The 14303-nt window shown below is 42.9% G+C and overlaps 1 protein-coding gene across 1 annotated transcript in view; it reads left to right on the forward strand.

Annotated features, from left to right (window-relative positions):
* The window catches only part of col12a1b (collagen, type XII, alpha 1b), a 111180-nt gene that overhangs the window by 85031 nt on the left and 11846 nt on the right, over positions 1-14303 (forward strand). The window contains exons 49-55 of the mRNA XM_076083963.1: positions 76-218; positions 1267-1376; positions 6042-6200; positions 6671-6748; positions 11296-11382; positions 12016-12069; positions 12388-12483. Of these exons, the coding sequence (XP_075940078.1) occupies positions 76-218; positions 1267-1376; positions 6042-6200; positions 6671-6748; positions 11296-11382; positions 12016-12069; positions 12388-12483 (727 nt within the window). The remainder of the gene's footprint in view (positions 1-75; positions 219-1266; positions 1377-6041; positions 6201-6670; positions 6749-11295; positions 11383-12015; positions 12070-12387; positions 12484-14303) is intronic.

The following is a 14303-nucleotide window of genomic DNA, read 5'->3' on the forward strand; positions in this document are numbered from 1 at the left end:
CTGAGATGTACAAGTACCGTGGAGACTCTCTGGACCGGAGATGTTTTGTTCTAACCCGTCGTGTCTTCTGAACAGAGAGATCCATCCCGACGGTCTTCCTCACTCCTTCACCATCATCATGATGATCCGCCTGCTGGCCGACTCGCCCAGCGAGGCCTTCGACATCTGGCAGGTGTCAAACAAAGACCACAAGCCAGAGACCGGCGTCACCCTGGACCGTAAATACCCCCCCTTCTGTTCTGTGTGTGTGTGTGTGTGTGTGTGTGTGTGTGTGTGTGTGTGTGTGTGTGTGTGTGTGTGTGTGTGTGTGTGTGTGTGTGTGTGTGTGTGTGTGTGTGTGTGTGTGTGTGTGTGTGTGTGTGTGTGTGTGTGTGTGTGTGTGTGTGTGTGTGTGTGTGTGGACGAGGACCAGCTGCGTCCGTTCATGGAGAGAGTCGAGTCGTGCGTAACGACTCCCGCCTTCTTTTTACCTCGAGAGTCTGGTGTCGTGGTCTCAGTTGGCTCTCGTAAAGACCCGGTGTCAGGCCGTCAGCTGGACTCTCTGCTGGGCTCGATGGGAACCCTCCAGAGACGGGTCGCTCTGGTTCTTGAGCAACAAACCTTTTGGACGAGGTTCAGCTCCTCTACAGAGAGGAACGATCCGCGTTGTTAAAGCAGCAGTTTGACGTTTTCATTGGGAATCATTCGCTAACTGTCTCTTCCTGTGTCAGGTCTTTGTGCTAAGCTAAGCTAACTGGCTCCAGCTTCAGATTTAACGCACAGATGTGAGAGTAGCATCACGTCTTCTGCTCCAGAACATGTATTTCACATCATGTCAGACTTTTGCTTTAAAGCTGGGAGCTATAGCATTGAACTGGATTCACACCTCAGGCCCCTGAAAGACTCGATAGCAACATTTCGGAGGAGTTTGTAAACCCACAGAGCTTAGTAGTTGTGTGAGTGGCCTTATTACTGTTGTGTAATACTCTTCACACATCACTACACTCGCCACGTTTACACGATTAAATAATATTCCACTAATAATAATTAATTGGCAAACTTGAAGAATTAAAGTCAACTTTTTGATATCTTATTTTTTCTTAGTGAACAAGACATAAAAACAGCTGTTTGTATGTTGTTGTTTGCATGAAACATTAGAACTTGGTCTTATTTTCAGGAGCTTGTTTGCAGCAGAATTTCCACAGTAATTTTCTGAATAAGTAAACAAACGTTGGCTCTCTCGGCTGAAGATCAGAGAGTAACATCTCTTCCTGTCTCTCTGCTCAGCCTCCAGCCAGACGCTGTCCTTCTACAACAAAGACGTGCGCGGTGAGATCCAGAGAGTCACGTTCGACAACGATCGGGTGAAGAGGATCTTCCACGGAAGCTTCCACAAGGTAAAAAAAACACACCAGCAAAGTGCTCACGGAGCAGGAGAGACGCTCAGAGTCCGTCTGTTTTCAGTGGAACGGAACGCAGCTGAGAGTCAAACGTGTCTTTAATAACGTCTGAATTCTAGAGAGAAGTTGTTGTTTTCTAAGTCGTGGGCGTGACCGCCATCAATCTGGTCGCTCCGCTTTGTTCTCTCTGGATGTCTCAGAGGTCGCACAGATATTGCGGATGCCTGAGATTCCAAAACGTGTCATAAATTAGAGTCTGAGCGCAACTACAGACGTGTTCCTGAAGACCAACAGATGGTCCTCTGCAGGTTGTAAAAAAAAAACTAAAAACGCAGTGAAGCTCCAGCTCTGATGCCGGAGACTGATTCTTATTGATATTGATTACATCAGTTCAGACGGTCTCATGAGCTGATGGAGAGAGATCTCCTGCATGTTTTATCAGACATCAATAGACTTTTACGTGATGTTTAAGAGGAGAGACTAACTCTTCCAGTTCGTTTTATTTGAGACTTCTGCAGGATCAGTTCACAGATATAACCAAACTTAAACTATTCAGGTTATTTAACGACATTAATTCTGGTTTTGAAAACATTTTAAGTCTCTAAGTCGAGTATCTATCTGACATGTTTCTGTGTCTAAGTGACGAACTAAACAGTTTGCAATGCAACTCGTCACCATCGACGTACGTCCACTAGAAGTTCTTGTTGTTTCCACTGACAGACTCAGATTGTTATTTGAACATTATGGAAAGAAGCCTCCAGAGAAATAAGACCTCTTTTTCTTTACCTTTACCTTGTTGTTGTGAGTCTCGTTGTGAAACCTCTCGTCACATCAACGTTGTCTAAATCATCTAAATATTCATCCGTGACGTTGAGCATCTTTTAGATGAACACTAAGCTTCTCTTTCTGACCTCCAACACAACAAACTGACAACACCGACTCTCCTCCCTCCAGCTGTCACTCACGTTCACACCGTCGCCTCAACAAGTCACATGACACAATAACCAACAGAAAGGTTGGTTCTTTCCATCACTTATAATAACAATCTGAGTCTGTCAGCGGCAGTAACAAGCTCTTCTCGTGGACGTACATTACGATTCCATTACAGCCTGTTAGCGGTGGCCGTCTGCAGCCTTCTCCTTCAACACTGGACCAGTTTAAAACACTGTCGTCGTGGAGGAAACGAGGTCCAATCGGGCTCCTAAAGTGTCATGGACCGCCTTCAAAATAAGACAACCCTTGATGGTTTGATCCTGGTGATGAATGTCTTTGGAGCCGCCATGTTTTTAAGGACAATTCTTATCTCTGTCGTCTGTTTTTTTTAAACAATGCTTGAGATTTAACTTTTTTCGAGAGAGTTCTGAGAAACATAAACTGCAGTCAGTGCAGCAGAAACAAAAACCAGAGAACTTCTCGTTGGTCTGATGTGGATCAGAGAGAAGAGGACGTGTTATAATCTGTGGCGCCGACGCTCCACAAGGATCCACAAGCTCCTCAGAAACTGCCGGGACGCTCGCCTGGAAAATATCGGGTCAGCGTTATTAAACGGTGAAATCAGATGACATCATCGGTTGGGTTTAGGAGTGGGCTTTCGAGGTGAGGGCGCTCGGTAGCCGACCGCAAAAAGGGAATTCTTGCTGCTCTGTGGTTCACCTCCCAGCACGGCCCTGTCTCTCTGGAGGAGTCTTAATAAAAGAGGAGCCTGTGGTGATTTAGGTTCTACCTGCTGTACTCTGGTGACACATCGTCCTCTGGGCAGTTTGAGCCATGATTTATTTTTCATGTAGAATGTGTTTGTCTGTCTTCCCTCCGGCAGGAACACTGAAGGCAGAGAGATGTTTTTGGTAACTTTTAAAATCCAAATTAGATTAAAACTCATCCAGTCAGCTTTCTGAGAGTAACCTTTGATTCAGTCGTGATTAAACTCTCCGGATCTCCGGAGACGAAGAGAGAAGTGATGCAGAATCGATTCCTTGAGGGTGAAATTCTTCCTTTATCTCCTCCCCTCCACCCGGAGGTCAGAGGTCACCGTAAACCATCTTCTCTGTCTGGGGATCAGCGTGGAGCTCAGCGACGCGTCATGAAGCTTTGATTGCTTTTCACCCTGGATGTCTCCTCCTCTGAGGCCTCTGGCCATAACAACGATGACTGGACTGAAGCATTGAGCAGCCTGTCAGGTGGAGGAGCTGACGGCTGTCAGTGCGATGCAGACACTTACATGATTTAGAAAGTCTGCTGAGAGACGTCGGGGTCCGCCACACCACCACCACCACGTCTGACTTCATTAATCCTCCTCCTCGCAGCATTGCACTGCTGACTCGGCTCCTTCTGCAGAGAAATAGATTAATTGTTCCTCCTCCTGCTCCTCTTCCTCCTCCTCCTCACAGCTGGACTCGTTCTGACTCGGCTTCGAGAAAAAGTTGTTTTAGAGACTGACCACAGAATGACATCATGAGGAGAAATGCATTGTGGTTCACCGTGTGTGTGTGTGTGTGTGTGTGTGTGTGTGTGTGTGTGTGTGTGTGTGTGTGTGTGTGTGTGTGTGTGTGTGTGTGTGTGTGTGTGTGTGTGTGTGTGTGTGTGTGTGTGTGTGTGTGTGTGTGTGTGTGTGTGTGTGTGTGTGTGTGTGTGTGTGTGTGTGTGTGTGTATAACAGTGGTTTGACTGTTTACAGTTGAAGCTGTCTCAGATGCCTCAGTGTGTCGTCCAATGACACGAGAGGGAAGGAATTTCGGTTTCCCAAAAATGGGACGTTTTTCCAGCTGAAAGTTTTTTTTGTGGAATCTTTGAGAAAGTAGACGAGGTGTTGGATGAGTCCACGGTGAATAATCTGCTGCTCGTCATCAGTTCAGTGAACCTTCATCTGAAGACAGTTGTAAAGCTTTACTCTAAGAGTCTGTAATCCTCACTGCTGTGTGAGGTAACATCAGGTCAGAGCCTGATCGCTGATCGTGGATCAGTTACGTCGTGGCTCAGAGCAGAATCAGTCTCAAAACCCTCCACGAGCATTTAGCTTTTTATTGGTTCAAAAGGAGCTCTTAAAACGGTTAAATGAGGAACAATCCGGTCGACGGGTTCGTCCTCAACCAAGAGTTTACTTTTTTTTAAAGTACGTTTTACTGTTGAACGAGTACACACGTTGTTTTTATTTATAACCAAAAAAACTTGATAGAAGACGGAGCCTCAGACAACAGATTTAAATCTCTTTTATTTAGAAGTTTTCTTTTACTTCATATCAAACAAACAGAAGCTCTTTAGACACTTAAAGGTAATTAAGTGAAGTTTGTATGGAAGCTTTATACTGATTTAAACTTTATATCAGCAGATATTCTGACTTTAGAAACATGTCGTAATGTTGCGTCTACACTCTAATATGATCTGTTTTTATGATAACAATGAAAATAAAAAAATGCAGATTTTAGGATATTTGACATTTAAATACGAGTGAATCAGTTGTTATATAGAAATATGAATTTCCATAGAAATGAGCAGCATTAGATCCAAAGTGTACTGTCCTTAAAGAGCAGCGTTTCCTCTGAATAAAAAGGAAGAAGCTCTCGTACATTCCGGCCGTGTTTCAATAAACAGACCTTCAGTGTAACCTGATCATTTACAGGATGAAAAGCAGACTCGGGACTTGGTCGTAGAACAAAGAAATGTAACAATAAAACCTCCTCTCCTCTCTCCTCTCCCCTCCTCTCCCCTCTCCTATCCTCCCCTCTCCTCTCCTCTCTCCTCTCCCCTCCTCTCCCCTCTCCTATCCTCCCCTCTCCTCTCCTTTCTCCTCTCCTCTCTCCTCTCCCCTCTCCTATCCTCCCCTCTCCTCTCCTTTCTCCTCTCCTCTCCTCTCCCCTCCTCTCCCCTCCTCTCCCCTCTCCTATCCTCCCCTCTCCTCTCCTCTCTCCTCTCCCCTCTCCTATCCTCCCCTCTCCTCTCCTCTCTCCTCTCCCCTCCTCTCCCCTCCTCTCCCCTCTCCTATCCTCCCCTCTCCTCTCCTTTCTCCTCTCCCCTCCTCTCCCCTCTCCTATCCTCCCCTCTCCTCTCCTCTCTCCTCTCCCCTCCTCTCCCCTCTCCTATCCTCCCCTCTCCTCTCCTTTCTCCTCTCCTCTCCTCTCCCCTCCTCTCCCCTCTCCTATCCTCCCCTCTCCTCTCCTTTCTCCTCTCCTCTCCTTTCTCCTCTCCTCTCCCCTCCTCTCCTCTCCCCTCTCCTATCCTCTCCTTTCTCCTCTCCTCTCTCCTCTCCTCTCCTCTCCCCTCTCCCCTCCCCTCTCCTCCCTCTCCTCTCCTCTCCCCTCCTCTCTCCTCTCCTCTCCCCTCCTCTCTCCTCTCCTCTCCCCTCTCCCCTCTCCTCTCTCCTCTCTCCTCTCCTCTCTCCTCTCTCCTCTCTCCTCTCCCCTCCTCCTCTCTCCTCTCCTCTCCTCTCTCCCCTCTCCTCTCTCCTCTCCCCTCCTCTCCTCTCTCCCCTCTCCTCTCCCCTCCTCTCTCCTCTCCCCTCCTCTCCTCTCTCCCCTCTCCTCTCTCCTCTCTCCTCTCCCCTCCTCTCCCCTCCTCTCCTCTCTCCCCTCTCCTCTCTCCTCTCCCCTCCTCCTCTCTCCCCTCCTCTCCTCTCCTCTCTCCCCTCCCCTCCTCTCCTCTCCCCTCCTCTCTCCTCTCCTCTCTGAAGCTCCACATCCTGGTTTCATCCACCGGCGTCAAACTCAACATCGACTGCCAAGAAGTGGCCGAGAAGGAGATCAAGGAGGCTGGAAACACGTCCAGCGACGGCTACCAGGTCCTGGGCAAGATGTCCAAGTCCATCGGCTCCAAAGGAGAGTCGGCGACCGTAAGTGAAACGGGTTTAAACGTCACTTTGTCATTTTAATATATTAAATACTGCAAAGTCATAACACTTCAATCTGATTACAACGGAGCAAAAACCACAAGACACACCTTTGAATCAAATGTAACAAAGATGTGACGTCAAAGCCTCATGGGAGTTGTAGTTTTTGAATACTGTCAAAGTAATACTGTTAAGTTGGATAGAATTTACTGTCCAGTAGAGACTCATTTATCTCAGTATGGAGGAAAGAAACACAGAAATCAGATACAGATCATAAAAACAAACGTGTTTTATATGAATACGCTACGACAGCATATTGGGTCTACTGGGTCAGATCTGTATGTAGAACACGAGACGTTTCCTGTCTGGTGGGACTCTGCAGTCTTTGTGTTTGTCTTCTGGGAGCTGTGAAGAGACTTGTGTACCACAACACCATTCTAATGTTTCCTTCTCTGCTTCTTCTCTTTTCACAGTTCCAGCTCCAGATGTTCGACATTGTGTGCAGCTTGGGTTGGACCAGCAGGGACAGATGTTGTGACCTCCCGTCTATGGTGAGAGAAACACCTTTAACTTAACTTATACATTAACTTATACATTAACTTATACATTAACTTATACATTAACTTATACATTAACTTATACATTAATTTATACATTAACTTAACTTATACCTTAACTTATACATTAACTTAACTTATACATTAACTTATACATTAACTTATACATTAACTTATACATTAACTTACACATTAACTTACACATTAACTTATACATTAACTTATACATTAACTTATACATTAACTTATACATTAACTTATACATTAACTTATACATGAACTTATACATGAACTTATACATGAACTTATACATGAACTTATACATTAACTTATACCTTAACTTAACTTATACCTTAACTTATACATTAACTTATACATTAACTTATACATTAACTTACACATTAACTTATACATTAACTTATACATTAACTTATACATTAACTTATACATTAACTTATACATTAACTTATACATGAACTTATACATGAACTTATACATTAACTTATACCTTAACTTATACCTTAACTTATACCTTAACTTATACCTTAACTTATACATTAACTTATACATTAACTTATACATTAACTTAACTTATACCTTAACTTATACATTAACTTATACATTAACTTATACATTAACTTATACATTAACTTATACCTTAACTTATACCTTAACTTAACTTATACATTAACTTATACATTAACTTATACATTAACTTATACATTAACTTATACATTAACTAAACTTATACATGAACTTATACATGAACTTATACATGAACTTATACATTAACTTATACATTAACTTAACTTATACATTAACTTATACATTAACTTATACATGAACTTATACATTAACTTAACTTATACCTTAACTTATACCTTAACTTAACTTATACCTTAACTTATACCTTAACTTATACATTAACTTATACATTAACTTAACTTATACATTAACTTAACTTATACATTAACTTATACATTAACTTATACATTAACTTAACTTATACATTAACTTATACATTAACTTATACATTAACTTATACATTAACTTATACATTAACTTATACATTAACTTATACATTAACTTATACATTAACTTATACATTAACTTAACTTAAAGTTTCTTTCCTGCAAATGTATGAATTCATAATCTCAGAGAATATTCGAGTTGTTTCTCGTAGATTTACGACATAAATCCCGGAGATACGCACCATGGTACTTATGTCTGCTGTAAATCTAAAACGAGTCACATCTGCTTTCTTCCTGTTTGTTGTTACATATGTGGAGCATCTTACAGAAAGCTATCAGGCCACCTGGCTTTCCTCAAACATCCTCCACCTTTGGGACGAGGCACAAACGTTTGAATGACTCTCACTGAGGTTCTAGAGCAGAACTCCAGCGTCCTGACAGTTGAACAGCAGATGAGCAGCAGATCAAACGCTCGGGGCTAAATAATGAGAATCAGAAGTTTCTGGAATATAAACGTTGTGTATATGATGCGCAGGAATGTGATGGAAGTCCAAGAGGACGTGAGATGTAATACGAAACATGTTAAAGCTGCTGAGGTTCATTCAACACAACGTGGCGTGTGGATTTCTTTACAATCTGAGTGTGACTTAGGTTGTTTCTGCCGTCTTTCCCGTCTGTTACAGTAAACTGTTCTGAGCTTAACTTCAATACTTGGAGAAGCTAATAAGATCAATTCAGTTTAACTATTTACGTGACGATAAACACAAAGATACAGATAAACTAAATGACCTGTTGCAGTTTATGAGCCACAGCTTAACAACTGATTTAGATCTGCAGCGTCTAACGCGTCAACATGAAGCCTCATCGTAGTGAAACCTGATTTATGTCAAAAGTGTTTGTTGCTGCATTTCATTAAAAAGCTTTAAAACGTGTCACTTGAGTCTGTTGAGGCTCCAGTTTAGCATCACTTCAGCTGATGTGTGCAGATTCCCTCATCCTTCGGTTTTTAATATATCATTTGAATATAATTATTTTAATATTTAATTTGCTTAAATGGTGGTTTGATTAAACCTGCATTCATATATTTACTTTTATAATTTTTATAATTTAGTGCTGAGGCTGCAGATTAAAACCAACTGAACATCGTTCACGCTGAGGTAACATGAGCCGCCAACCCCGTTAGGCTCACTCAGAGGACATCCAGACCATAATAACACGCCTTCAGAAGAGTCAGCTGGCGGCTGGTGGTACCAGAGTTTAACGCTCACGTTACCATGGTTTCATAAGCGTGTAGAAAAACTACGGTGGCCTTGAGGTAAAGAAAAACGTGAAAGTCTCTCTCTGGAGTCGGGGTTTGGTTTGTCCCCTCTGGGCTACTGTAGAGACACGGCGGACTCCGCCTCCTTGTAGATATGAAGAGCTCATTCTAACGAAAACACGATTCTTAAATGTAATAATAATAAATAATAATAACAAATGTAGTGCAGAAATCACAATATTTCCCTGTGAAATACAGTGAAGTAAAAGTACAAAGTAACATGAAATGAAAATACTTAAGTACAACACAAGTAACACAAAAGTGTACTTAAGTATTCGAACTTGAATGAATGTTCCACCTCTGCTCATGAGGTGACGGATGTCCTTTTATATCTAACGAACATTTGATCGTTAGATATTTGGGTGAGATTTTCTAGAAGGCTCACAGAGCAGACTGTTCTTCTTCTGGTCTTTCTCACTCGTGTCCCCGCAGAGATCTCAACAAACCTGCTAGTCGGCCGTCCAAAAGAGTTTTGAAAAGGATTCAACGGCTGGATTATTCTATTATTATCTATCATTATCTATAATTAGAGACAGCTGCTTGATTGTGTTCTCCTGCTGACAATTATTAAAGGATCCAAACTCAGCGGGGAAATAATTCAGAGAGGAAGTGAACATCAGATAATATGAAGTAATGAGATCCAGAGGTTCAGTGGAGAACCCGAAAAACAAGCTTGTGTCACTATTTTACAAGCTTTAATTTCATTAAATTCACATTTCATGTAAAATTTACGAACTAAATTGAGATTATTCTCTGAACGATCAGTCGTCTTTTTCTCTGTCCAGTGCTGTTGCTGAAGTGTCTAAAGATATAGACTACATTACCCAGAAACACCTCGTCTCAGTAGCGCTAAAGCTCAAAGCTAACGTGTTTGTTTCGATGGAAGAATAAAGCTGACGGCTTCTTTCAAACGAAACTCGACTGAAATACGTTGCTTCTTTTGTCGTGCACTAAACACCACGTTATGGTTTGATTTGAAGAGCACGACCAGCCAATTAACTCAATTAATGCTCGTTACATACAGAATATAGAACAGAAGAATTGCAATAAAGTCAAATATAACTAAACTTTGCAACAACAAAGTAACCTTTGTGTTTTCTGTCTCAATGTTTCCTGAACACGGAGATATGAGTCCTGGTTGCAATCTGATTCTTTATTAGTTTATTACTCCTCAGCGCGGACCAGATCCACTCCTTCTGTTCTTACCTTTCACAATAAAAGCCCCAGACACTGTAACCATTTACCAGAGGAAGCTTTACATTCACTTGAAAAAGTGATGCAACCGTCTCAAACTGAATAGTTTCAATGCAAAAGTATGGACATGTATTTAGTATTTCTGTGTCTTTCAATCATCTCGCTCTGTAATGTAAAGGTTTGAACATTAGGTCATTATTAATCTGCTAACTCAGCAGGATTACAGAACAACTGCTGACCTGAAGCGTGAGACAAAGAAGAACCCATGAAATGTAGAAGTGGATCTGAATCACGGGGCGGATACACGCGTCATTCATGACTTTTGTTAACAGAGAGTCATTTTAGTCTATTTATTGTTTAATTTTCTCTGAAAGTTAAACAATAAAATTACCAGAGTTCAGGGTAGATATTAAAAAGAATAAGCTGGAAGCAGTAAAGTCTCCCTCTGAGGAGAGACTTAACGAGTTGATTGATCGTTGGAATCATTGATCTTGGTGACGTCACCGTGAGCCGCTGGGTCCTGCACGTTGTGTTCTGATTAGCTGGACCGTAGACGATGGAGGTCGTAGCAGCCGTCGCTTTGTGAGGACTCGGTCCCAGAACGTGGACTCGATAGCTTTAGATCATCCGTCAGAGTCTCTCCATGCAATCACTTTGATAAGCAGCGATGTCATCGGCCTTCTTCTGGATCGGTTCCTCTGCTCATGTTGAAAGCAGCAGATTTAAGTGACATCTGTAGATATTTATTTGAACCGAGTCCTGTTAACGGATATGATTATTATTGTTATTATCTGTCTAACTTGATTAAAGTATCCGTCTCTTCTCTTCTCTCTCGGGGAGTATTTTCAGATTCCCAAACCGTCTCTTTGAGGTTTTTTATGTTCCTTCACTAAAGATGAATTTCACCGTCTCAACATAAAGGATCACACGGGCTGCTGCTGTCACCGAGCCCACCGATTGGTTCTGCTCGTCGGCCTTCAGCTGTTTGCCTCGGGACTCTCTGAGTCTCCATCGTCCTGTTTTGTTTGTGACCGTGTGACCGTTTGCTTCTTCCACAGAGAGACGAGCTGAAGTGTCCGTCTCTTCCAAACTCCTGCAGCTGTACGTCAGCGGGCACCGGACCGTCGGGGTCTCAGGGACCAGTGGTGAGAGTCGAGTCACAAATATGATCTGCATCTGATATTTACAGACGTGTGCTGGTTCATACAGACTTTCTGCTACTAATCTTCTACTTCTTACCTGCTGCTCCACAAACCAAGGACGACCTCTAGATAAGGACGAGTCTGCTCTTATTCATGTTACTCATTATGTATTGATCCTTTATTAAGGGATTTAAAGACAATAATAAACATTATCACCGTCCTTACTTTCTAAACAGCCTCTCACTGAAAACACAAGTCTGAATATGAGATTAATAAACATGTTGAAGCTGAATGGAAACTTGTCACACACGGTCCTGATGAAGCAGACTAACGGACGTTATAAAAAGTCCTCTAAGCTTTGACCCCTAAAGACTCCGTGACTCTCCTCCCTGCTAACGTAAAAACATGCTGAACGAGCATCTTTGAAGACTCTGAAGTCCTTCTGTCCTCATACGTGGACAGCTGGAGACAAGAGTTTCACCCAGAACATCAGTGAGACGGGACCTGCTCAGTGGCTGCACCACGACGTTCCCTAAAAACACCATCAGAACCTGTTGACTGCTCTTGTGATGATGATCTGTGACAGTCTGGTCTGGTCTTTGTTGTGCTAACATGACTCATGTTGGTCCTCCTCAGGGTGCCCCCGGCAGCAAAGGTCCCCGAGGAGAAAGAGGAGAGGCCGGTTCTGTTGTGAGTACCTTTTTTTTACCTTTTTTTTTTAAACATCACGACTGAAGAAGAAACCCATGACAGTTGGCTCTGAGCTGGATCAGCGATCAGCTCCTCCATGAAAAACAACACATTGTTAAAAGTACGAAGAGCTCTGAAGACGGCGATCGCATCTGATTCCACTCACACGACGTCTTTCCTCCCCTGATATGAAGGGGAGGCTCGTTTCGATCATCGGCGCAGCAGCATTCCTCTTTTCCACGGGTTGTAAAAAGTCTCAGAATCAGAGCGGCGCATTCCAAACGTTCTCATATCTGACTCCTCGTTTCATTTCTACAGGGGCCGATCGGCCCTCGTGGAGATAACGGACCACCGGGGCCCATGGGTCTACCCGGCCCTCAAGGACCCAGTGGCCTGTCGATTCCAGGAGAAGCTGTGAGTCTGAACACACACACACACACACGCACTCCCCACGATGCCTTTTTCAGCAGCTAGACATAAATCCCATCATGCCTCAGCATGGCTGCGCAGGGATTATTAGGCCATTTATTATGAGGAGAATTTACAAGGCGGGGAGTTTTTCTGTGGCGGAGACCCACATTCCTTCATGTCTGAGGGAGAGACGGATACCGAGAAGACCTGAGAGCTCCGATTCTGTGAAGCTCTCTGATCCACAGTTTGGATTTCCATCTGTGACGTCCAGTCAAACAGGAACGTTGTCTCTGTGAGGAAGACGACTGCTGTCCTCAAGGATGTGTGTTTAGCAGCTGTACTTACAGATCAGGGGCTGGTTTGGGAGAACTGGTGTAGATATTTACAGGAAGAGATTTGGATTAATGAATATAAGAAGTGGACGTAGATCATTGATTTGTGGATATTTTGAAGCCTTGAGTTCTGCGTTTTGGCCGTCGCCATCTTGTTTTTTGGCAACCAGTGAACAGGAAGTGACCACATCTGGACTGAGGAGGAGTGACGTAGAGACGCCGTATACGTCTCTGGTAGAGACCTGTCAATCACCGTGTAGCCCCGCCCTAAAGCATCCCCTGCTTTATGGTCTGTGTGACTCTAAATGGACCATAATGTACTAAATGAACATCATGCTGTATTGAAGAAGACTTGAAACTAGAGATTGAGACCATAAACTCATGTTTACAATGTTTACTGAGGTAAATTTTCTCATAGACTTCTATACAACCAGAGGAGTCGCCCCCTGGTGGACATTAGAGAGAATGCAGCTTTAACACATGAAGCTTTGGCTTCATTTAAAGAACCGGAGGTTTCCGTCTGGCTGAAATAGATAAACTCATTTCTGGTCGTTGGTAGTCAGTAGAAATGTTACGGTGGTCACTTCCTCTTTATATTGATTCTACACTGAAGATAGAATCCAGATGTTGGTGGGTTTTCTGTCCAGAGGGGAAAGCGGGTTTAGAGATTTTAACATGTGATCTGTTTCTGCTTAATCACATCTGATAACAGACTGTTTGCACTGTGATCACATCTCAGTATGCAGATTAGGTGGGTGGAGTCATCAGACCGCTTCACTGAGGGTCAGGACGTTGGCTACGTTGTTAGAGACAGAGATCACAATGATGATCACGTTCATCCAGATGTAAGAAGAAACTAAATCCTCTCCAGCAGCTGGAAAGATCTCTTCACCAACTTCAGCTAGCTACGAGTGCTAGCAGAAGTTAGCACGTCCTCTCTCACAGAAGGGATTCACAACCTGCCAGATGTCACGTTTGTTGACGAGTTCGATGTTAAAATCAGGTGTAAATTGTGGCGGAACATGTGCTCTGATCCAATCAATGTCTGCTTTGATAATGCTTTTTATTTAAACAAAGCTGCACCACAAATACATGAAACCCAACTCATAAAAGTTCACTGATTAAAATAAATACATAAACGTGGTGGAAATATAAAAGCTGCATTAATGACAGGCTTTAAAAGGCTTTCAAAATAAAAGAGATCCAGATGCAGATCACATGTTGGTATCAGGTGTAAAGTGGGTCTGATCCAATCCATGTGTCACATCTGCATTACTAAGGCATGCACACCTCCAGCTAACGTAAACAATAACAGTAAACTTTATTAAAGCCTCTCACAGCCATGTTACAAAGGAACAAGAAGAGTGAAATCTGCACCACAACAATTCAAAGAACACAGAATTAAAAGCATAAAACCTGCGTTAACAAAATAAAAGAGATCCCTTTTATGTAAACATCTTCTGAACGTCATGTGACCGATGTTGTTTCCTG

This window comes from Anarhichas minor, unplaced genomic scaffold, assembly GCF_050575085.1.
Source record: "Anarhichas minor isolate MPS153535 unplaced genomic scaffold, ASM5057508v1 ptg000136l, whole genome shotgun sequence".
Classification (NCBI taxonomy): Eukaryota; Metazoa; Chordata; class Actinopteri; order Perciformes; family Anarhichadidae; genus Anarhichas; species Anarhichas minor.